General features: G+C 38.3%; 1 protein-coding gene and 1 long non-coding RNA gene across 2 annotated transcripts in view; one reads left to right on the plus strand and one right to left on the minus strand.

The window, feature by feature from the left end:
• Window positions 1–26,558, minus strand: part of LOC134669552 (bumetanide-sensitive sodium-(potassium)-chloride cotransporter-like) — a 79,095-nt gene that overhangs the window by 36,851 nt on the left and 15,686 nt on the right. The window contains exons 2-8 of the mRNA XM_063527158.1: window positions 11,955–12,095; window positions 11,237–11,537; window positions 5,603–5,674; window positions 4,944–5,124; window positions 4,449–4,705; window positions 1,555–1,663; window positions 1,011–1,150 (exon numbers count right to left, since the gene is read on the minus strand). Of these exons, the coding sequence (XP_063383228.1) occupies window positions 1,011–1,150; window positions 1,555–1,663; window positions 4,449–4,705; window positions 4,944–5,124; window positions 5,603–5,674; window positions 11,237–11,537; window positions 11,955–11,989 (1,095 nt within the window). The 5' untranslated portion in view covers window positions 11,990–12,095. The remainder of the gene's footprint in view (window positions 1–1,010; window positions 1,151–1,554; window positions 1,664–4,448; window positions 4,706–4,943; window positions 5,125–5,602; window positions 5,675–11,236; window positions 11,538–11,954; window positions 12,096–26,558) is intronic.
• LOC134669578 (uncharacterized) overlaps window positions 1–26,558 on the plus strand; it is a 52,938-nt gene that overhangs the window by 11,593 nt on the left and 14,787 nt on the right. The gene's annotated exons all lie outside the window — the stretch shown is intronic.

The raw sequence follows: 26,558 nt of genomic DNA on the forward strand, positions 1-26,558 counted from the left end.
TTTATATAAATGGCTTAGACTAAATTATGCTAAAAAATATGCCAGATGCTAAATGGAAAATTTTGGTGCCAAAGCGAGTGAAAATATGCCAGATCTGGCACCATTTATGCCAAGTTGGCAACATTGTGAGACACAGATATATTATTATTATTATTTTAGGTAATGTAAACAAAAATCTTAAAACTAAATAGTCTATATACCTAACAATTACAAAACTGAAAAGCTTTCCGAATTTTTCCTCTAATTACTTCCCAACATCGTCTTCAATGCATATGATCATCTCATCACAGTCATGAATTTGCTTACTCTATAATTTTCTTCTGATTTTAAAGTCTTCCTGTACTGTCAGTACAGTACTCAGTACAGTACTGAGTCATCAGGGAAATTGAAATACAGAAGCCCCAAAGTTCCTACGGCGAAGAGTGTAGCACTTAGAAATATTATTTTTACCAATAACCCTTAAGCTAAGTATATACTTAATAGGTAATTTCCCCGACTTGAGGAAAGCCAACAACGAGTTTGAAATGGACTCGCCCACCGGCCAGTTAATTGATTTTGTTTTGACGTCAACCGGCGATCAGCGTCGCCCACTGTACAATGTACACAGTGTGTAGAAAGTAAACATAATGTTATACTTTGTTAATTTTCTTTTATAGTTATTGGCTAACTTCCTCGTATTGCAAAAGCTATACGCACAGTCTGCACAGAGGTGAGGTACGTTGAATTAGAGGTGACTAAGCGTAACCACCGTATACCATTTCTAGGTTCTAAACCGTTTACTGAAGGAGTATGTATCTTACTACACTTATCTACTCGGTGGGAACCGAGATAATTCCACTGCTCTCGTACTCCGTACCTTAATGTCGCCGGAGATGTTGACGCCGGCCTGGATCTGGATACCGGTGATCGATGGGAAGAAGATGGCGAACACGCTGAAGAAGTCCTGGTTCAGACCTTCGCTGAATCACCTGTCCGGATGGAAGTTTGACAAGTGTCTATTCTTCGTATACCTTAAGGTCGCCCGAGATGTTGGCGCCGGCCTGGATACCGGTGACCGAGGGGAAGAAAATGGCGAACACGCTGAAGAAGTCCTGGTTCAGACCCTCGCTGAACCGCCAGTCCGGGTAGAAGTTGCTGGTGAACGTTTGCGCTGTAGAAAATTGAAAAAAATTATAGCGTCAAAGTTAAGGATAAATTGGCATTCCGCAAGCAGCGATGTTGATGTTGCAATGACTGGGTGAAAGATTGGTGTAATATAAAATAATTGGAGACATGGATTCAGCAGTGAGCGGACTATGATTGACTGTTGTTTATTGTTTGTTGGTCCCTGTAATACGAATCCTGGTAAGGGCATTTATTTGTGTGTTCATCACAAATAATCGTTCCTGAGTTATGGGTGTTCTCTATGTATATAAGTTTTAATACATACATGTATTATATATATCGTCATCTAGTAGGTACCCACAACACAAGCCTTATTGAGCTTACCGTGGGACTACATAGATCGATTTGTTTAAGATTGTCCTTATAATATTTATAGATAGTGAAACTTACCGCTGAGTCCCACGAAGCCGCGCGCGATGGACTCGTTGTCTTGTGGTCCCATGAGTGTTCCGACCACAAAGTCCACTATTGCAGCGATGATGATTGCGATCAGGAAGTTCTGTAAACAAACCCAACTGTCAAATCATCCACGTAATCTTAAAAACCATTTAAAGACGACTCACGTTAGACCGGGCCGTGTCCGGGCCGGAGCTTCCGGAGCTTCGTTTTCTATGGAAAGCATCACGTGATCACCTGTCATCTGTCATAAAAAAGTAAGCTCCAGAAGCTCCGGCCCGGACACGGCCCGGTCGGCCCGGTCTAACGTGAGTCATCCTTTATATGGCGAGAGAACTCGCATGAGAGTTACAGTTTATTGCGGTATTTTATCGATGGATTGAATTGGTTGTAACTCAGTACTAAACTCGCATGCGAGTTCTCGCATCGTCTACCTGAACTTTATGGTTGTAAACCGCATGTTAGTACTTTACGAGTTAAATCAGAAACATTAAAAAGAAAAACAACTACTTAAGGAGCCATATGACTTGGGCCATCTGAAATTCCTTTATTGCAAGATCTAGTTTTCTATGAATTGATTCACGGCCTAATTTTATTAGGTAAACAGTACATGAATAGCAATCGTAAACATGGATTATGATTATTTTGAAACACAGTTAATGATAAATTATAGCTTTATTTCTAAGCCGATAAAAGCATTTAATATCAAACCCGTGACCCGAATGCTTTTCATAACTGTAGTTGAATCAACTCGCTCATGAACGTTTACAAAACCTTGGTTTTTATTTAGGATAATCTTTTCCGAGATCATAATGATAGCAGTCATAATATAAAGAAGATCTGTAACGTGCTATGTATTAAGTAGTTCAATCGTATAATATACTACTAAATGTTACCTAAACCGTGCAAGGCTCAAAACATCAGAAACTTAATGTTGAAATAACTACCTACATAAACTCTGCAGCTTAATTTTGGACCTGCACCCTCCTCAAATCTGTGGCGACACGGATTCGACACCAAAAAATTAAGGGACACGAATTAACTAACCGCCGGGTACGTCCGATTTCTCCTATCCTTTAGCAAAACATAAAATTTAACATCGTGCAATTAAGGCAATTTCATACTGGGAACTACCTATATACTAGTATGTATAACTACTCAAGGTGCAACGTGAGTCATCCTTATGGCTTTTTCATTTCAAGAGCCATTATATATAATAAAACAATAGTCGCGATTACATCCATTTGGCGCGTGTCCACCTTAATTACCGCCATTTAATGAAACAGCTAACTCATCCGAACACGCGGACATATACCATTGTCTGAAAGGCTTTGTGAAAAATGCGCCCTATGGAATGTTTGTTTTAATAGGTTATGGGCCCAAACTGGTCAGGTTTCCATTGATTTATATTAGTTCTATGCAATTCACATGCGCGGTATCAATACCTTATTTACGGGCTTATTAATAAAAACGGGGATCTCTGTGCTGTTAGCAAAATCTTGGATCTAAAATGTCGTTAAATTGAATCTAAAGTCCCGAACTTGAATAATTAGTAATAACCCAAACAGCGAATACCGTCGAGTGAAAACAGTGGCCGCGCCCCGGTCATTACCTACAACCTTCGTTTGTGTGGCATCGGATTACCAGACCCATGACGCCACATGTTATCAATTAGCGTGGCATACTATACTATTAGAGTCAAAAAAGATCACTATTACAAGCTTTTATTTAGTTTCACCTGACCGTTGTCTGTCTGTCTGTAATCAAATCTTGCAAGTTAAATTTGATCCACTTCCCGGTTTCCGATTGAGCTGAAATTTTGCATACATACGTAAGTCGGGTGACAATGCAATATTATGGTGTCATGGAGCTGATCTGATGATGGAGACCGGAGGTGGCCATAGGAACTCTGTGATAAAACAACGAAACCTAATTGTGTTTGGGGTTTTTAGAATTGTCTCGATGAGTATTAGTTGCCTGTGGAAAGAAAAGTACAGTCAGCGATAAAAGCTTGTACCGAAAATGATTTTTTTGCCAAAAACTTATTTTAACTATGGATTCTTAGTTATTGTTGAAGAAAAGACAAAGAGATGCTGCCTCTGTTAATCGCGTGAAGGAGAGGCTAAAGTGTCATTCTTTGGAACTTGCTAACTTTACTACCTATGTAAACAAAAGTCACTAGGAAATTCATATTTTTTGACACTTTAAATATGGCGGTTTGTTTACATAGATAGCAAGTTCCATACTTAAACTTCACTTTACGTAAATAAATGCATACCTATCGTCGGGTATGGTGCAATACCGCCTAACAAACAAAGTCGTTAGAGTTCTAAATTCAAACAATGTAATAAAGAAATTGAACCTTACTGCATTTGTTAGTTACGCGATATTACTAGAGATGCACCGGATATCCGGTTACTATCCGGTATCCGGCCTATCCGGCCATTATTTTACTATCCGGCCGGATACCGGATAGTGACCTACTATCCGGCCGGATACCGGATAGTAACATTGCTTGATTTCGGAGTAAACAAATTGGATTTAAGAAACAGACATGGTCATAATCGTACGCGTTTATTATTTTAAAACAATTTAATAATTCCACTGACTTGCACGCGCACTCATTTCGAACCTAGAAATGAATCCGCGCGAACGTTTACTAGGTAACAGGTCCAACCTGCAGAATGCGCACCTGAAAAACCGAAATGTAGGTATAGTTCAGCCAGCCGAATATCCGGCGGCCGGATACCGGATATTCGGCCAGTGTCCAGGTCGGATATCCGGTATCCGGTATCCGGCCAAACAACTATCCGTTGCATCTCTAGATATTACATTACTTATCCCCGATGATATGCCAATTTCTTTGGGTAAAATGAAATTGATCTTACCTGAGCTTTGCTCTCCCAATCCATGCCGACCGCGCAAATGATGCACATGACCAGCAGAGCTATGCTCCCGATCAGTCTTGTATCATTCATCTTGTCGGGGAATATCCCCCCGTTCGGGCCTAGCAGGTCGTTCAGAGAGTCGCAGAAGCCGATGGTGTTCATGCTAGCCGCCACTGCGTTGGCGAACGCAAAGATGATGCCGACAGACGCACCGAATTCGGGGCCGAGGGACCGGGAGATGATGTAGTAGATGCCACCTAAAGTTAATTTAAAGAACTAAGCAATGTTTGTTGTTGAAGATGGTAGAATTTTGCTATTACGACTTTTTAGCCGTAAAGCTGGCCAGGGTTTTTAAAGCATTTTGGTATGGTTTATCATTCACAGTAGATTTATTGAAAATGTCGCACGCGCACAGCTTATCAGCTGGTTTATGTCGGAGCTATATCAAGAGCATTGGCTTTTTTTCGAGTAAGTATTCTGAGTAAAGATACGAACCTCCTTTGACTTCGCCGTTGGTGCATATAGCGCTCATGGACAGTGTTGTGATGACGCACACGACGGCCGAGATGGCGATGATGACCAGCGAGAGCCCGATGCCCGCCTGCGACACCACCCAAGAGATGCGCAGGAACAGCATGACGCCCCAGATGTTGAGAAGACATGGTATGAGCACGCCCTGGGACAAAAGTTTTATTTAAAGTTGTTGCACACACCTTTACCGGAGACAACCAAAATGTGGGGTTGGCGCTTAATGAGCTTTAGTGCTTAATGAGAGAATCTAAAACTCTTTTCCGTTACTATATTTTTATAATAAAAATATTTGCTTAAATGACTAAAATTATAAATGATAATTTTTATTGTAGAAATCTGTACGGATGTGATGGTCGTTCTTTTTTACGCGACAGCGTGATAAAACGGTGTGGATAAAGATGGATAAAGCCATACATAATACGCCGGTCTGATGGTGTTCTTACTGTTCATAGCAGAAAATGAAGTAATTTTTTCTCCCTACTATAGGTATTTCTTCAGAACGAAATTTTCAAAAGTGTTATTTTTATTAAAAGAATACCTATAGTTATACAAGACAACCTTGACAAGACACAATGAGGGAGAAGTAAAAGCATCTGATGATTGAATTTGAAGGCGAAACTCACTTGGATCCATCCTAATTTAATTCCGATGGCCGGCGTCGGTGACTTGGTGTCGCGCTTCGTGTCCCGCTCGTCCTGAGAACAAGGCAATTTATTAGCTTCTTTGGTGTCAATTTGGCGCCAATACAATCAAAACATTACAATAGCTAAACGAATGTTTCTTCTTCAATTTTTATTTCTATAGTGGATCAAACAAATTTGTCAGTCAGTAATGGCTCCTCTATACGATGGGCCAGCGCCGGCCACTCCAAGGGACGCTGCCATGCGGTAGAATGAGATTGCAATATCACTTGCTCCCTCTAACGCATAAATGCGTCCCTTGGAGTGGCCGGCGCTGGCCCATCGTGTAGAGGAGCCATAAGAAGTTTAAGAACCAGGAAAACTATACCTACTCATGCATTTCTTTTGGGTGCTAGTACTAGTGTAAGACAAACTTAGAATTGCTCTCTGTCTATATGAATGAAAGGAGACAATCCTTTGACAAACTATATTTGAGCGTGGAGAGTAAAAAAAAACAATTTTATTGTCTGTAAACCCATCTCTGCTAAAAGATGACTTTGATGACCATACCGTTTGACTGATCAGCTAACGTTAAAACTTGCGGATTATTATTGCGGCCTGTTATGAAAACGAGTAAGTAGCGGAACGTAGAAGACCGGAGGACTGTGCTATCCCATGTTTAAATCGTTTAATCATGATTGCACTGGCCTTATTAAACTGTACCGGTGTTATCATTGTAAACATGCCGTCATGATAATCGGTCTGATGACCGACAGGTGTCAGTTCTGTGATGATGGCATCCAGCTGCAGTAGTCTCTATGCCACAATACAACTAAAACATAAAGCCCGGATGGAATAAACACGTATACTATTTTCGACTTTACCTGAAAGGAATAAGGTAGGAACTTTTGTGAACTGGACAGTGCACATATATACCTTTTTCAGTTAAGAACCGGTTACAGTGTATTTATTCCATGGCACATGTTTTTGCATTGTACTGTAACGGACTAGTCATAGGCTCATGTATACAATTGTCGTTGTTAGGCGAGCTCAGCATTACAAGAGAATTTTACGTGGTATATATATATATATATATATATAATTTGAAGTTTATTGAAAAACACTGATCTAAACTTTTACGACTTTTACTCAATATTACCTATTTACTAAATAACTTAATGTGTCAATGCGAAAAGCAAATGCAGTCTCATTTTACTCGTATGCATGATGCCTACAGTTAATCCCTTTACGTATGATTGAATTTTTAGGGTGACTATTACTTGACTAGGGTGAGGATCTGTGATTTCAAAAGTTTATTTGGCAATTGATCAATAGGAAAATAGTTATACTCAATGGCGACATACTTATTAATGAAACTACTAAGGACGCGTCTAGGCCCTACACAGGGTTGACCAGGCGGCAACGCCAACAGTGCTTAAACCTTTGAAGCCAGTACTATCAAATGAATTTGTGCGATCAGTACTTCTTACTATAGGTAGCCGCCATATCTGCATACACCTACAAGTTCTAAGGTGTTGTAGATCTCAAAAGTAAAGTATAGTAACCTATTATATAAGAACAACGGCGAGACATGAAGAGCGGCTTCCTGGAGTGCAAACCACTCTATTTTGTTTTGATATCATTTGCGTGGTTTCTAAGTGCAAGCATATACTGGGTGCTTTTGACAGTCAGTCTAGTCGTGAAATGCAAGGATTACTAAACTTGTATACTGACAAGATAGGTACCTACTTATTTTGGTGTGCAGCATTTTAAAAGTAAGTTCGTTACTTTAGTTTACTACGGTTAAAAAAGTATTGTACCTAAAATCAGGTATTTATACATATGTGACAAGATATGTCAACTGCGTCGGTTTTATGTAAGTAGTTATTCTAATATACTTAGAAGCTGGCTGCTGGCTGGTAGCGATGACTCTAGGCTTTGAAGCTCATGTATGTATGTATGTATGTATAAACTCTTTATTGTACAAAACACAAAACACAAATTTATGGCACAGGATAGGCAGTACAAAGGCTCATCGATATGAGCTGGTTTATTTGAATTTCTAAACAAAATACGATACCTAGGGTCAGTGGCGTAGCTAGCATGGGTGGCACCCGGTGCGGAAATTGTGGGTGTCACCCCAAAATTCAATCAAAATTGTAAAGTATATTTATTTAAAAAGAGTAATTGTAATTTATGTTAAATAGCTCAGGATTTACTCCATCGCTTTCATTTTACATGATTTTACGAATTTTTCTAGGTGGCACTACTGATGTTCACGGTCGAGTGTCACCCCTAAATGGGTGACACCCGGGGCGGACCCCCCCCCGCCCCCCCCCCCTAGCTACGCCACTGCCTAGGGTAAACCTGCTGATTTATCTATACCACGCGCTTAAAGCTTAACATAGGTGTATTAACGATATAGGTAACGTGCTTACTAGAATCATATATAGTAGGAATATGGTAGGAATACTTAGTAACGTTGCATTTAATTTGCCTTAGGTTAGTCCACGTGAATATGTATACCGTTAGGTATATTTACTAATGCGTGAGAGCAAACGCATGTCTATTAACAAATTATTAGCAAAACGTGTGTCTATTAAGCGGTAAGGGGCGCAGAAACAAAAACAATTTGAATCTAAACCCATTATGTCCAATTTTCATTGACTTGCTGACGCAAATGGGCAAACGGCATAAACATGACACTTCGAAGAATAACTTTGAATCAAAAAGTCAATGGTAAATGATATCATTGCGAACGTTATAATGATTCAGAGACACACGCTAGTACTGCTGGGGGCATCCGGATCACACCGGTGTGGGCTGCTGCGGGGCGGTCGCTCGGACAAGAATTACTCGTATTCGCTACACGAGCCATCGCTGCGTTCATGGCTGACGACTTTGACCAGTATGAGGAATGGGCTCTGGTTCAGTATACAGTGTGTAAATCCAATACGGGCGAATATTTAAACGGTGGTTAAGAACCCAACACTAACGCTACCGCTAAATAATCGTGATTATTTAAATTTAACGAAAGATATTGAAAAAAAGGGGGCGGTACGTACAGTATTTTGTATTTAAGTACCTTTTGAGTACATAAAACTATTTTTTATGTTGCTTGAGTAAGTATCTACCTAATCGTCGCAAAAGTAGAAGTACGGTGTTTATTTTTGTACACCAATTAATTATCCTATTTATCTCATAAAATAGCAATCAACGGTATTTATTTGATCAGAAATCAGAAATTGTTTATTGCGCACGGTACATAGTTTTTAAATAAAATCATTGAATGACATGGCACCCCCTATAGAGGGTATAGGAAGTAGGTATTCTTAATTATAGCTAGGCAGGACTGCGTATCTATAATTTGTATAGTATTATAATATACCCATTTTTTACATTGCTGGGTACATTATATTTTAGCCACTGTTAAACTTTTACGACTTGAATAAATACTGCGTTTTATAAAATCATACCTTGATGCGAGATATGCGGTGTTTATTTAAAAACGCGTACCTATCATAGCCAATATCATGTAAGATTTTATAAGGATTTTGACTTCTGAGCTAAGCGTATATATGTACTTCGTAGAGGTCTGTGCTACAGCGTTTTATGAATAGCTATACAGGTTTTAGTACGCACGGAATATACCGGGTGTGGCCTGTAATATGAGCAAAAAATTAAACTGTAGGCTGTACTCCTTATACAGACCAACATTTGTTCAGCGACTTTTAAAAATAACTTGTGGTTTGATTTTTAATACACTTTAAAGTTTAGTCTAAGTCGCAATGTATTGCGAATTCTGTTATGTTTAAGGCATGACAAGCAACGTCAATCACAATGATATGGCGTTGCGATGGCGTCCGTTGAAGATGATTTTTATTTTGTATGAAAAATAGGGAGTTTAAATACTTCATATTTTTTAAAAGTTGTTGAACCACAGTGTCACCGTTTGAGGAGTACAATCTATGTTTTAATTATTTGCTCGTGTTACAGGCCACACCCGGTATAACAAGCTCCCTTGGCCACGGGAGATAAACACGTGGCGGATTATAGTTATTGAATGAGGTTGTAAAGAGATAATTACGAACTTATTGGTGCGGCGGCTTATTAATAACTAGATACAGGCTTCAAGCACTAATCAATGTCAATTTGATCTTAAGTAGATATAATAGGTATGTAGTGGTACGTGTTACATTTAATTATATATAACACATAAAATTATATCTTATAGGGAAACATACCCTACTGTCCGACTCCGATTTGATTTGTTTACAAGCTTTTATTTAGTTTCACCTGACCGTTTGTCTGTCTGTCTGTGTCTAATCAAATCTTGCAAGTTAAATTTGATCCACTTTCCGGTTTCCGATTGAGCTGAAATTTTGCATGCATGTATAAATCGGATGACAATGCAATATTATGGTACCATCGAGCTGATCTGATGATGGAGACAGGAGGTGGCCATAGGAACTCTGTGATGAAACAACGCAACCTAATTGTGTAGGGGTTTTTAGAATTGTCTCGATGAGTATTAGATGTCTGTCGTAAGAAAAGTACAATCAGCGATAAAAGCTTGTACCAAAAATGAAAGTTTTGCCAAAAACTTATTTTTATAATTATGTTATAGAGTAATCTAAAATAACAAAACGATTTTTTTTAGCTGCCCGTACTCAATTTAGTGGGAGAAATTGTCCAAGGTCCAAAATAGGTACTGAAAAGTGACCTTTAACTACCTGCCTATGTTTATTTTCTTTATGTATTACCTATAGATATGTATTAACGTAGGACGTAGGTACGGATAAGCACTTAGAACATGATTGCAATATGACTGGCTTCAGTTAGCAATTATACTTTTGGCCATTGCTAAGCATAAATGTCGCTTAACGACTTTTTAATCATAGAAAATGCGTCGTATGACATGATACCCGGAATTGCTAATAACACTAGGGATGGGAACCCACAATTTTAAGCTAGCTATAATTGACACTGAGGCAAGGTTGAGTGAACAAAAATTACCACTAACATGTTTTTAAAAACTAGCAAAATTACCAATACATGGAAGACCATATAACGGTAATGTTTACTTAACATTTTTTTTAGCTCCAATGTAATGTTTCTCAAAAAGTGGTGTTTTATCAGTGATCAGTGATCAATTGTTTAAAATAGGTACCTGTCAGTTTTTTTTATGAATGCAGTTTGATTTGTTTTTACAAGCTTTTGTTTAGTTTTACCTGGCCGATGTCTGTCTGTGTATAATCAAAGCTTGCAAGTTAAATTTGATTCACTTCCCGGTTTCCGATTAAGCTGAAATTTTGCATACATACGTATGTAAGTCGGGTGACAATGCAATATTATGGTGTCATCGAGCTGATCTGATGATGGAGACCGCAGGTGGCCATAGCAACTCTGTGATAAAACAACGAAACCTAATTGTGTTTGGGGTTCTTAGAGTTATGTCGATGAATATTAGTTGTCTGTGGAAAAAAAGTACAGTCGGCGATAAAAGCTGGTACCAAAAATGAAATTTTTGCCAAAAACTTATTTAAATTAAAATAATGTCCTTTCAGTAAAATGTCCCGGGTACTTTCCCTCCATGTGGCATAGCCGTAGGACGCCCTGTATATGGTAGAGATTTACCTCTTCAGTAATCAGATGGTCCCCATGCAGCTCGCCCAAGCTCGGCCTCTTGAGCGCCCTTTTCGAATTCCTATAGTTCTCCATTCTTGGCAGCGCTTCCCTCGTGAGCTGGGCCAACGACCGTTTCCGACGCCACCCGGCATCATGCAGCCATGTATCCGGTTGGCTGGGTGCGACCACCGCCACGCCACGCTCGACCGTCTCCACCGAGGATCGGAGGGGCCGGGAGATGATGCTGGCTCCCATGTGGATGCCATTCTTCTTAGATTCCGGCTCCACGGCCGATACTGTGAACCTAGGACTGGAAAAAATCTAATTTGTAATGTTGGAATGATGGTTTTATCCGGCTGAGGGGAGAATAAAATAAGGGTTAAGTAGGTATTCGGAATAACTTTTTAAAGTAAATAAAATGTATGGTCAATCCAGAATATTCTTAAAGCAAACGTATATTATAACATAATTTACATACTTACAAATTAAAAATTACGCACCCTCTGAAGAAGGGATGTGCGACCTTAAAACGAAAGCTAATATAATACCTACTACTAAGGTAAACGTACTGGTGCTCGACGCGGTACCAGTACATCTCATCTTGAAACTTAAGTCATTGTCAATAGAGGTGACAGCAAGGTGTCACCTCTATTGGGCATTAGCATGTCGAGCACTAGTACGTTTACCTTACACTAAATATATAATACATACTATAATAGTATATTACCTGTTATCTTCCATTTTGACTGTTTCAATAGTCATACGCCGGTGGACTACCGACAAGGCGTTATGTACGTCGTAAGGTCACACAGTTTGAAGATCTCAGTAGCAGCTTTGTACAACCACATAGTTTGTTGATCCCGCAACCCTGCAAACAATAATTACAATTAATAATAGACAGGAAATGAAACACCCCTTAAAACACTATGAAAATTACGTTACTTTAATTGCCACTTCATTGTATATAATCCAAACACGTATAGAGTTAGACCAAGAAAAGTCTGCAGAGATTTTGATAGCCCACGCAGTGCAAGTGTTATTTTAAACGACAAACTTCTATGAAATTATGACTTATAAATAACACTTACGTGGGTTATCAAAATCGCTGCAGACTTCTCTTGGTCTAACTCTACCTACGCGTTGTTTTAAATTCACGTCCCCTTTTTCGACAGTACCTACAGAGGGTAGGTATCAATTATAGCCAGCAATGTTGTCGATGCCACAATTGCCACAGGTCAAACCTAGGTCAGGAGCTTTTAGATTAGGTATATAAGCGAATGTAGGTAGGCATCTACACATAGAGCCCAGTATTAAATTCTTAACAGATGGTCAATTTTCGCTATACAATAGAATTGATTCGAAGCCATAACCATAGATCAAATCAGGGGATTACCTACTTGTGGGAATTTCCGTATCACAATACAGCTAACTTAAGTAATTAAATTAAAATTCGTACGTTAAACTCCGTTTAATGAGATGCGTCAACATAGTTTTTATTGATTGGTACTTTTCGTTGTCCTATGAGATAAAGCCCACCTTATCAAGGTCATAATCTAGCAAAGTGGTCAAACAACATTTAAGTAGCCCCACTAGTCAAACATTGCGATGTCACGGTCATGGTCATGGGTTTTACAGACGAGGTTCATTGATCTTAATGATTTAAAAACTCGTGTAAGGAATTAGAGTTTTTTTATCTATATAGGTTATGCGCCTCCACTCATAGCTGTAGGTACTTCTCTAGGTAGGTGGGTCAAAGCAATTGTAGCATGCGAATCACGTTTAATACCTACTTTTAATACGGCGCGTTTATTTAGGAGGAAAATCAGTAGCAGAGCCTAGTAAAAACCTACTTTCATTGAAATGGCAATTGTCCTTGTGAACATTTAATGTAAACTGCGAGTAACAAATGACAGAAGCATTATTTTTATACGTTTGTTATTCGAATTCGCTATGCTTGATTACAAGGATACCTCACTTATTGATGTAATGATGTTACGTTATAATATGTAAACCATATTTTAACCAGCTGTTTATAAAATACAGTATAGTAACCAATATAGTTACCATGATCAATATACATAATACCTAATGAATCCGAACACTTTGATTTTGATTTTGTCTAACTTACTATCTGTGTTGATTTGCATAATAACAAAACTTAGGTGTTCTGCCCCACCACGCATAACAGTCGTAATAGCCATTAGAAAATTCTTGGTTTACGCTATCTAGAATCTAGCAGATTTTTTCGATCTAAGTCTTCGTGTTTCGACTAGTATCACACCCCTTATCATATCTATAGTCAAGAGATATACCGGGTGTGGCCTGTAACACGAGCAAATAATTAAAACATAGATTGTACTCCTCAAACGGCGACACTTTGGTCCAACAACTTTTAAAAATTATGAAGTATTTAGACTCCCTATTTTTATACAAAATAAATATTATCTTCAATGGACGCCATCATTGCGATTGACGTTGCTTGTCAAGCCTTAAACATAATAAAATTCTCAATACATTGCGTCTTTGAATAACCTTTAAAGTGTATTAAAAATCAAACACTTCACGCTAATCTCGTAAATGGTATTCCTGTCGATATATACCCATCGTGCAGTAATCACCGATTCAGGGTTTTGGTAAAAAGCTCATACACAAAATTCAGGCTCCGTTCCTGTATACTGCTCTATGCCGATTAAATTTCCACGAAACGATGCGCATAGCAATATACCTTCCCGCCGCAGCCCGCCAAGCGGTTTCAAAAAATTCAAGATTAAAACCGCCAACACCCTTTTGGCCCACCCTGTACAAGTTATTTTTAAAAGTCGCTGAACAAATGTTGATCGGTATGAGGAGTACAGCCTGCAGTTAAATTTTTTGCTCATATTACAGGCCACACCCGGTATATCCGAAAATCCCATCTGTTAGTTTCCGGGGTTAGCCACTGCCAAGTTTCAAAGATCCTGTTATTTTTCGATGCAGGGCCTTAATCATCCAAAACAAGTTATTAGAGTAAGTACCTAACAGGTATACATTTGGATTTCCTTTATAATATGAGTACACTATCTATATTTTGTATATTTACCCTCTGCGATTAGAAATAGGCTAAAATATAATTCGAATTACACGTGTCCATATAAGTACTCATTAATTCCTCACAGATTGGCGCAAATAATCGCATTCCGCCTTTGTACCTCAAACTACGTCATTTTAAATTAATAGCTGAAGGTGACATCCGTTGTATGTGCAATTTTCCTAACGTGTAACATTAAAATAATACTTAATTGCCACAACAATGGACGAAACGCTGCATAAAAGTGAAACATTTGTAATAAATCTACGACTTCCTGGGACAATCTCTACTACAAAGCGTTGATGGCTGCAATATCTGTTTAATAGGAGTAAAACGTGACCTAAAGTGGCTAAAGTTGCATCTAATGTCCCGGACATTATGTCCGGTGGACAATAGTGTAACCTTTACTCTCCACTTGTGTTTCATTAGGGCATAGTTCGTTTTTTTAGCATTAGAAAGAAGGTATCCGATCTTGACAGGTCTTTTAATTGAATAACGCTTTTTAGAAATCAGTAACTATTACTTATGAAAGCAAAGGAATATAAATGATCGTATTAGATCCATAATTGTTACATATTTTGAAGAAGTTCGTGATATGAAGTTCTTTACTTATTGCATTTATTTTTATGTTGAGTTTTTTTTAATTTCGAATTTACTGATGATTTCGGCTCAAGGCACCCTTAGGCTATCCCTCTAAAGAGAAATAAGAGCATCCAAAGTGTTTTATTTCCGCCGGAGTGTGAAAGCTCGAAGGCTCTCGAGGCGGTTCTCGCCGGTTACCGGCGGTCAAGCCTCCTGGCCACAGATTCACATATAACAGATACCCCAATATGTGCCAAGCTAACTCTACATAACATATTCAATTTTTAATTTTTTTACTAAATACTTTTATAAAGTATGTATGAAAGATATAGGTAATGACAATTAATGATGAATCTTAAATATTAAAGATTATAACTAGGTTAAGAACGTGTAATGTTATTATTTTTTGTGAAATAAACAGATTTAATGATACCATTATTTACACTGTAAATCTGTTATTTTATTTTTCTTTGTGGTGCAATAAAGAGTATTTACTTACTTACTTACTTACTTAATTTTTAATTTTTTTTTAAGATTGCTAAATGGCTGTTAATGTACAGTGGCGTGTCTGTATTTCATACATATATTATTTAGTATGAGATCCGAGCATCCGTAGAGGTACAGAAAATCATACTTATATAAAGCCTAATTCGCAAAGGGACGAGACTTTTCGCTCTATAAGAGAGGGTCATGGTCTAGCAAGCAGCTAAAGCTAATACAATTTGTATGTATGTATATACAATATATAGGTACTTAGTCTTATTATCTAGCATTTGTACGGCTTTTTTCTTGAGCTTAGCAAAAAAGTACAAGTTTTTATACGCGGTAAACCTACCTACGCTACGATACGTTTATAACGGCGGCGGGGAACTTCGCGTGACCGTTTCTCGTGTTTGCGTGTGAGACCAATACAGCTTTAAGTTTAAATATACATACAGCCCCGTAGATTCTGCATTTTACAATTTACATCTCGACCTGCAACTTTCTACTTTAGGTCGTTAAATATGTTATATTAAAGCCGTCGTATACATTAATGTGTCTTTCTATCAGAGAAAGCACAGGTAGAGTTTGACCAAGAAAAGTCTGCAGCGATTTTGACAGCCCACGCAATGCAAGTGTTATTTATATGTCATAATTTCATAGAAGTTTGACGTTTAAAATAACACTTTCACTGCGTGGGCTATCAAAATCCCTGCAGACTTTTCTTGGTCTAACTCTAGTACCTACCATCACGCGCGCCATTTAGGGTCCTAGCTAAATTGGTTGTTCAATACTTACGCTATAGAATTTCCAATTTAGCAAGAACCCTAAATGACACAACAATCCCGAGTGGTGACTGTAGATAAAACTTGTTTGTATAACTTACTACCTGACAACTGACAACTGATTAGTATGTCAACAGTTGAAAATATGTCCGTATACTCCGTTCACACCTTCCAACACGTGAGCTTAAACAGTGGCCCTTCAGTTTGTTCAATTAGATCACGAGAGTTGCTTGAGACGTCATCATCATTACCATCTATAGCTGTGTACCGTGTGTACCATATCTTACATACACTTCTTACATGTACATGTCTTAAAATAAATAATAATAAATAAATAAATATTATAGGACATTCTTACACAGATTGACTAATTCCCACAGTAAGCTCAAGAAGGCTTGTGTTGTGGGTACTCAGACAACGATATATATAATATACAAATACTTAAATACATAGAAAACACCCATGACTCAGGAACAAATACCTGTATCATCATACAAATAAATGCCCTTACTGGGATTCGAACCCAGGACCATCGGCTTCGCAGGCAGGGTCACTACCCACTAGGCCAGACCGGTCGTCGAAATGTCTTAGGTTTATTTATATGTTGATTTGTACAGTATTTATTGTCTTAGGTTGAGTTTTTATATGTTTTCCGAGCAAAGCTCGGTCTCCCAGATAGTATGCTGTAATGCTTTCATTACTAGGTAAATAGCTTGATTTTTGTGCACCGAGTGATTCGGGTGTAAATGTCGTTAAGGAAGACTCACGCTAGTCCGGGCCGAGGCCGGGCCGGAGCTTCTGGCGCTGTGTTTTTTATGGAAAGCACCACGTGATCACCGATCAGCCATCATAGAAAACGACATGTCGGACGCCTCGGCCCGGGCAAAGCCTGGCAAGTCTAGCGTGAGCCATCCTTTACTTAACTGCCTTGCCAATTGCCATTGATGTGTAGACGTTAGCCGCCATAGCTTATTAGCTTCAGCCACAGAATAAATAATAGTACTAGGTACAGAAGACTCACTCTGTAACAAAACGCGTCTGTTACGATCACAAATATGGCCGTTAGATGGCGACAGCGCCACGCGCGGCTTATGGCAAACCCCAAAATTGGAGCCGAACGGATGCACTTGTAGCTACTTGTAGCAAAGCGACGGAATCGCAGAGTGAGTCACGCCTGCTTTAGCCCAGCTTTTGAAAACGATTTTCTTATTTAGTTTGACCTCACCGTTTAGCCATCTCGCACATCTCTGCTAAAAACAACCTTATTTGTAATAGTTTACCAACTTCCAAAACAGTTAAGTACAATAGCCAAAAATGTAAATTTGGTCTTCCCCGCCATAATTTGCGAATGTCAGGGCTAACAGTAATAGTTTGGGCGAGGCCTTGACCATAAACAAGAGTAGGCTACCAGTTGATTATAAAATCTTTACGCAATTTTGTCCTTGGAATCGCAAATTATATTGTCATTCCGCCAGCTGTTTGTCGGAATGCGAAATTATCTACGGTATTTAATTTGTATTCAGTACTACGCTACGTACGTTGACCTTAAACGAGGTAGAACATCGCTAGAAGAGCTATTAGATTACTTACTGGCAAAGGTAGGCAAGTGTATTTTTTTTCACTTTAATCTACAGATATATACACACCCTCTACGTAGAGTTTCTATGATGATCCTAGAAAAAACGTGTTTTTTTTGTGAATGGAGGTCATATGCATTATGCAGGTCATAATTTGCGAATCAAACGATCCATTCAAAGCCGGATTTTAGCAAAGATTCAACTGGCAAAATCTTGTAATTAAGCACTTAATGTTAGCCGAAAGTTTAAAAACGTAAAATAAACTAATTGCCTATTTGAGTAAAAAATTTAATGGGTCTATGAAGTTTTTGACCTTGCCCAATGACTACAAATTGAACATGTTATAATACCGACGTGACATTACATTATAATATGATAATAATTATAATAATTATGATAGGTAGGAAAGGTTTTCTGTGATAAGGTAATGAGTAGAGGTCTAGAGGTTAAGGCACTACCTTATCCTAATAGTGGCAAGCATAGGGAACCCTGATAAAGTGCAATCAATGGACAAATGACATACCAAATTTGGTGGCTAGCCATAAGCCCCGCGAGGCGCTGTCGCCACCTAGCGGTTATATCTGTCCATCATAATTTTTGTTAGAGAATGAATCTTCTGTAGGTACCTAGTAATAGTACTATTATTTATTATGTGATTATACTTTGTGTTTTTAGACTTTTTAGTAGGTAAAACCACTTGCTCCGGGCACTGCGACTGACCTTTAGGCAGAACGGCTATCACTCCGTGATAACCGACATTTCTATAGAAATGTTGTTTATAATGTGACGTTGTGCCCAGATACCGGGCATAGGTTAAGGTCTGAATCTGTGTGAGTGTATCTCAGGGTCAGGGTATTACCCGTGCAGAGGTTGTAGATAACTATTATACGTAAATATTATAATCTGTGGTTGTACCTACCGGGTTTCCCGGGGTTTCCGGAGATTAGCGACATAAATAAAACTTTGAACTTCACCAGGAAAGCAATTAACACCTTAAGGGTTCAATATAACGACGGCTTCAAAATCCTGATGAAGTTGCCAAGGTGGTGTAGACTTGTATGTGTAAAGTACGTATAGTCGGACCAAAAAAGTCTGCAGCGGATTTGATAGCCCACGCAGTGCAAGTGTCATTTATACGTCATAATTTCATAGAAGTTTGACGTTTAAAATAACACTTTCAATGCTTGGGCTATCAAATCCGCTGCAGACTATTCTTGGTCTGACTCTACAGTCTTCTCTATCACTGATCATTGTTCAGTCATTGAACAGTCACCTGCAATAATGTGTGACTCTTCGAAGGCCGCAAAAATATCTGACATGATGACATTTAAAAAGTCGAGCGCTTGAGCTTAAGCTTTCTATATACATTTTTGATTCCTCCTTCCTTTCTAAGCGTCCAGTGACTAGCCAAAGTAAAGTTACACATTGCAATAACATTCACACACATATTTCCAGCTATAACCCGTTCCGCGACATTTTCTCTCGCGAGGGTTTGCTATACCATATATATATATTTAGAAACATTTCGTATTCTTACGAGAACTGTGAGCTCATTCACCCCTGCCTGATACAATTTGATACAAAAATGCTTCAATGGGCCCTGCAAATGTTTTACTGGCCTTTGACAGTCATGCAATAAGCTGTTTAAAGGTAAGTATAGTTCGTTTTCTTTAGCATCAGAAAGAACTCCACAGAAGTATGATAATACTATTACTTATTCTGTGACAGAAGCAAGCATGCAGTTTTTATCAGGCTCTTTAATTGTTAATAATTATTGAATTATCTAATGTAGCATGGTCAATACATATAATTTACTTCAAATTATTACCGCTAAAATTGCCGGATTTGGAACCACAAGCCTACTTCTGCGAAGTTCTTTGTAATGCTAAAAAAAAACGAACTTTATAGGCAGATAAGGGTACCTATGTTAATGTACCTTACCTTACCATGCATTAGGTAATGCATGCAGAAATTATTAAGTATTTTTAAACGTGTATCGGACCAATAATATTAAATTTATTCCACTCGGTATGGTATAAGCAAGACCTTGTCATTGCTTATAGCCAAGTTCAAAGTGCGTCTACAAAAGCACCCACCGTACCTAGTTCCCTCCAGTTTGTTTAGGGAAACATTGGCATAACTCCAAAGTTTACAAAACGAACACGAGCGTGGTGTCTAATGGGTCAATTTCAACAGTACTAGTTTTTTGTGTCATTCCGGTGTAATTCTTTATTTACGTTTCTTCGATGTTTCTTTTAATGTCAATGGACACCTCAGACTGTTCTTTGATAAGCCTCTTACAGAGCACTTGATATCTTAAGCCTTTTGAGAATTATCGGAGATCAAAAAAATTGACTCGCACGTGAATGATAAGTATACACAGGAATTATATAACACTCCACCTGAATGACATTTTTCCACCGGAATGAAAAAAATTACTCGCACGTGAATGATAAGTATGCAAAGGAATGATATAACATTCCACCTGAATGACATTTTTCCCAACGGAATGAAAGAAATAAACACAGGAATGATATCTATACACTAAAATGAGAAAAATGCTAAGAGCTGCCTAAATCAGCCAAGTTTAATAATTAACCGAAAATTTATTTTGAATGCCCATGTTCAATCTATATATCGAGTATTTCTTTAAAAAGTGCCACTTTTACTAAATTATGGGCACAATTTATGGTACTTCTACTCGAGATTAATTAAATATAAGTCTTTTACAGTGATCTTTTCAGTGATTCAGTAATCTTTTTTGTTTTTTTACCCCTGCTTTGGTCCCAGTATCCTTTTTTCCTGGGCAGATAGTTGAGTTTTCATCATCTTCATAAAATTTCAGAACTATGGTTCGAATTTTTTTATGCTTGTGATCTGTATTACTCTTAATAGGTGAACACAAATCATTTTGAACAAGGGGCATAGTTTTAGGAGAATGTTTTACTAATTGGCTTAGTCTTTTATACCTTTTTTTATACATTTCATTCTCTTTAGCAATTTTGGCCACCTTCTTCCTCAAATCAGTAACTTGCTTTGACTTCAATCTTTGATATTTTCTTAATTTAGCCTGGAAATCTCGTTTTGATTCTGAAGACGCTGTTGAGGCAGGACTGCTTGGACAAGGTTCAACTGAATGTATACTACTTATACTTGGCGTGCCACAAGGTGATCTTGGTGCGGAGTGCTGCAGACTGCTTGATCGCAGAAAAAACGTCGAAATTTCAGACTCCACATCGGCGACAGAAACATTTAACCGCATTGATCGTAGAACCCGATCACTTGACATTGATGTATTGATTTGCAAGTCAGGCTGGGATCCGCTTAATGCTTGTTGATCAACTTCACGGTTGAAATGTCTTGTCTCTCCTCTTAGCTGTTGCGTTTCACCATTATCAGAGTTTTCCCTTTCAATTAAATTTTGTGGAGCTAATGGAACGTTATCGTTTGATGGATCAATACGTTTTGCAGCGGCCTTTGCTTTTTTTCTCCTATAATAAGCTTTAGCACTAATTCTGTTTTTGTTTCGTAAAATTTGAAGACTACGGGGGTCCAGTTTACTTCTTGGAAGCAACCCTTCTCTTTTTCTTCTTGCATATCTCTCCCTTTCTTTCTGCCGGTATCGTTCACGTAGTATAGGATCATTTCTTATCTTTTCTTTACGGCCCCTTTCATACTCATTCTTTTTTGTTCCTTGCTCTTCATTCGTGATTTTTTTATTCGTGGCATTCTAAAAGAAAATAAATCTCACATCAAAGTTGGTCAAAATCGCAATATTTCAACTACGGACTCTTAAAAAAATTATAATGAATAAATGAAGTAACATTTGAAAAAAAAGAATGGTACTATAAACATCACTGAAGTGTTTTTCGAAAAATTGTTTTGATTAATAATTACCTACTTTGAGTAATTTTGTCAAAATTTGCCAAAGGCAGGTGTTTACCAGTTTACCGAGAACCACCCAATTGATGTTAATGCCTATTTTGTAACCACAAATTCAGGGGTCTAGCTTTACCCATCATAAAACGACATGAGGTTTAATGGCTTGTAGAAAAAGATGGTACAGCCGGAATCTTATTTTGTCGGACTTGGCGGGGGCATGGCAGTGCCCCCAAATAATACTTAAACACAAAAGTGAAGCTACTTTTGATATCATTCCGGTGTCATTTTCATTCTGGTGGGTATTAAAGCCATTTTACTACACCGAAATCACTGGAATGAAATTGGTGGAATGATAAACCGAGGTGAAATAAAATTATAAAAAAATAACTAAATCCCACATTCTTTAACTATAGCGACATTTAAACTCACAAGTACAAAATACACGATCTGTAAATATTTGAAAAATAACAAATATGAAACAAAAAACATATAGCAAACTCCGGAATGATATTTTTTTTGTCCCCGTAACATCGAAATGACATGACTCACGTGTGTAGCGGATCTATTCGGCATCACGTCGACGTCTTCTTGCGGTGAGAGCCGCGGCACAACCGACTCTCAAAGTGCGCAGGAGGCGAGGGGGCATACGAAGTCAAACTTAGCCAATAAACGTCGATGAAATTTGTCCGCGGTAATAAGGATTTTTTGCCGGACAAATTTCTTTACGCATAAAAAAGGGGTTTATTAAAGAGTTAGTAAGTAAGTAATATTTTAAAGGGTTCTTTATTGATATGGTATTATAATGAACTAAAAACTAATTTGATATCTTGTATAGTTTTAGAGTTATGCCGCATTAAACAAGAATAACTGGGTTCCGGACAACCCACCTGAATGAAAAATTGGGCCTTTATATTTTTTTTTCAATGATTAAATTATTTAATATTTTAATATTATTTATTGCCCAAGGTCGATAGCTAAGAGATGTTTCCAAAAAAAATAGTATATGACTATTTTGACTTTCTGCACCAGCGTTTTCAGTCTTGCCATCAAATTTTATTGCTTGGGATATTCACCCTAATGTATTTACAACGTACTATAAGATAAGGCGTCGACCACATAAAGCAGGAGTTTAATTTAATACCGAAATTATCAGCGAAAAATCACGGCTGTCTTACGCTTGTAGGCGGCACGTGTACTCGTAAAAGGTATTGGCTTACTCCGCGATTTCGTCGCTTTGCATAAATAATACAGTAAAATTATACATTTTGCGTTTGCGTCAGATCCGGTAGTTCTGATTTTTTGTAGGCTTGTTTATGATGTTGGCCCAATGAATAATCCAAGTTTGTGACCTTGGTAAGAAATTTATATGGAATTCATCACCGCACGTTCTACCAAATATTTATTCACCATAAAAAAAATGTATGAGTGCCTATTTCGAAAGAAAAAAAAATTACGGAAAATAAATATTTTGTAGATCGTGGCCGTGATGAATTCCATATAAATTACTTCTTCTTCTTCTTGATCGGGACACTCTTGACAGAGCGGTCGTGGTCATCATTGGAAGTCTCCCTTTGTGACACGTTTGACGGCTCGCCTCCACTCCTCCCTGACGGCTGCGCGTTTAGCGCATTCGTGCAAGGGGCCGTCCATTGCTGCCTTTATTTGGTCCGTCCACCTCATGGGCGACCTTCCTCGCGCTCGGGTACCTTCTACTCTGCCCTGCACTACCAGTCGCTCTATGGACACATCTCCACGTCGAGAAACGTGTCCAAAGAAAGTGAGGATGCGAGCTTGAACGATGGAGGATAGACGCTGCTTGATGCCGAGCTCTTGGAGTATGGAGACGTTGGTGCGGTGTTCGGTCCACGATACTCCAAGCATTCTTCGCCAGCACCACATTTCCAGGGCATCCACCCTCTTCCTCTCACTCTCCCGCAGGGTCCACGTCTCAGCGGCGTAGAGAAATATGGGTAATACGAGTGCTCTAACGAGCCGGATTTTTGTGGATTTTGTGATGTTACGATTCCGCCATATTTTTCGTAACTTGTCCATAGCGCTTCTAGTAATTGCCATACGACGTTTGATCTCGTCTACACATCCTCCGTTGTTGGAAATCAGAGCTCCCAGATATACATATGATTTTACAACGTCACAATTCGCTATGTGTGTGACTTCGGGCGAATTGTCGTTGACACGATCGATAATCATTATCTTGGTCTTACTGCGGTTGATCTTTAAACCAAATTCCAGGCTAACCCTCTCCATTCTGCGTAGCAGATCCTCAATATAGCCAGCACCACCTCCATATAAATTACTTACCTAACCCTTATATTATACCTAAGAACTGATGTAAAATTATAAAATTTTGAAAGGCTTTATATATCTTGGAAAATAATAGATGTACAGAGACAATTCTAGTGTCTTATTGTAGCAAATTTAGTCTACTTTAAAAACGCCCTAAGAAGTTACTACCAAAAACTAGTACTTTAGGGTTATAATCAGGTTATAATCGCCCAAATGTAAAAATAATTGCGGTTTATTCGATTTTTGACAAAGTTGCGTTCGGCGCTCGAGGTCACAAACTTGGATTATTCATTGGGCCAACATCATAAACAGGTCTACAAAAAATCAGAACTACTGGATTTGACGCAAAACAGCCAGGTTACAAAATTCGACAAAGTTACTGGATTAAAAGCAGCAGTTTTTAATACCTACCAAAATTTTTAGCGAAAAATCGCGGTGTCTCATCACGCTAACAAGGCGTTTTTGTAGGCGGCACGTGTAAAAGGTTTAACGCCAAAAAAAACATACGCGCGTGATTGTTTGTTGATTGTATTGTTGCGCCGTTTAGGGTCCTAGTCCTTAGCTAAATTAGTTGTTCAATACTTACCAGTGGATGGCGGCATGTCCATAAAAGCCGATTCCTACCGGCTTGCCTGTTTTTGGATGTTTGAGCAGAGTTGTAAAGGAAATAATTATTTAATCCAATTAGCCCCGGCTTGCCTATGGATATGTTTGACGCGCCGCCACTGATACTTACGCTATAGAATTTAGCAATTTAGCAAAAACCCTAAATGGCATAACAATCCCGTGTGGTGACTGTACCCAAAGCATACACGATTAAGTACTACGATTAGGAATGCTGTTCTTTTTTATATCTGAAGTAAACTATGTAGTGTTAACGGTCGCGTACTTATTACTACTAACTTGCATTTTAGTATAATTAGAATTAATTTTCATCAATAGAATGTACGGGCAAGGAATTTAATTTCTTTCATTTCAGAGACGAAAGGTACGAAATGATACGGAACTTAAATTCTTTGACTGTACTGTATAGTTCCACGCATTCCATTATGTTCTAGGCCTAAGATTCGCGTAATGGTATGCCACTTCCTATTCCATATTACAGTGTAAACAAAACTGTACTGTTTAAAAAAGGGCGAGGTAAATAAATTAAAAAACGCTCGTAGTTTCGACGTGAAATGACGTTGACGATAAAACTGTTCACATACTCGTACCTAAACATCGATGAAAAAACCGGGCAAGTGCGAGTCGGACTCGCGCACGAAGGGTTCCGTACCATAATGCAAAAACCGGGCAAGTGCGAGTCGGACTCGCGCACGCAGGGTTCCGTACCATAATGCAAAAAACAAAAACAAAAAAAATCAAAAAAAAGCGGTCACCCATCCAAGTACTGACCACTCCCGAAGTTGCTTAACTTTGGTCAAAAATCACGTTTGTTGTATGGGAGCCCCATTTAAATCTTTATTTCATTCTGTTTTTAGTATTTGTTGTTATAGCGGCAACAGAAATACATCATCTGTGAAAATTTCAACTGTCTAAGCTATCACGGTTCGTGAGATACAGCCTGGTGACAGACGGACGGACGGACGGACAGCAGAGTCTTAGTAATAGGGTCCCGTTTTACCCTTCGGGTACGGAACCCTAAAAAGTGTGAAATCAAATATATTCATTTTACGCGAATTTACTCCTTAGTATACAGTGGTATATATGTATACTATACGTTGGAAAAAATACTAAAAACGATTTATTTTAATGGGTAGTCCTATCTAACTAGGGTTGCCAGATCGAAAGGCGCTAATATCGGGAAATAATATCTATTTTTCGGGATTTTGGGACTTAATTCGGGAAAAAAAAAATACATTCATATTAAAGTGATTATATTAAAAACAACGATATTTTACATTATTGGCACTACGTCAGCTCGCTTGCTCGGCGACAGTTCGGAACTTGAAATTATTGTTTTATAACGTGAAGCTGTTTTTCGGGACAAGTTTCACTTTGTCGGGAATCGGGAACACATGCTAAAAATCGGGAGAATCCCGCCAAATCCCGACCATCTGGCAACCCTATATCTAACGGATGAATAGCACATAGCACGCATGATTATTTTTGGTTTGCCGCGTATCTACATGAAGATGAACTTTCCTTTCCTTCTTTGTCGAGATGTGTGATGATGTTTTAAATATCCTGCACATACCATCCTGAAAAACTTAATAGTTATCTTGCACAACGAAATATCGCACGTACCTAATAATCCAGTAAATTTGTCGAATTTTGTAACCTGGCTGTTTTGCGTCAAATCCGGTAGTTCTGATTTTTTGCAGACTTGTTTATGATGTTGGCCCAATGAATAATCCAAGTTTGTGACCTCGAGCGCCGAACGCAACTTTGTCAAAAATCGAATAAACCGCATTTTTTTTTACATTTGGGCGATTATAACCCTAAAGTACTAGTTTTTGGTAGTAACTTCCTAGGGCGTTTTTAAAGTAGACTAAATTTGCTACAATAAGATACTAGAATTGTCTCTGTACATCTAATATTTTCCGAGATAAAGCCTTTCAAAATTTTATAATTTTACATCAGTTCTTAGGTATAATATAAGGGTTAGGTAGGTAATTTATATGTAATTCATCACCGCCACGATCTACAAATAT

This window comes from Cydia fagiglandana, chromosome 12 (assembly GCF_963556715.1).
Source record: "Cydia fagiglandana chromosome 12, ilCydFagi1.1, whole genome shotgun sequence".
In the NCBI taxonomy this organism is placed as follows: Eukaryota; Metazoa; Arthropoda; class Insecta; order Lepidoptera; family Tortricidae; genus Cydia; species Cydia fagiglandana.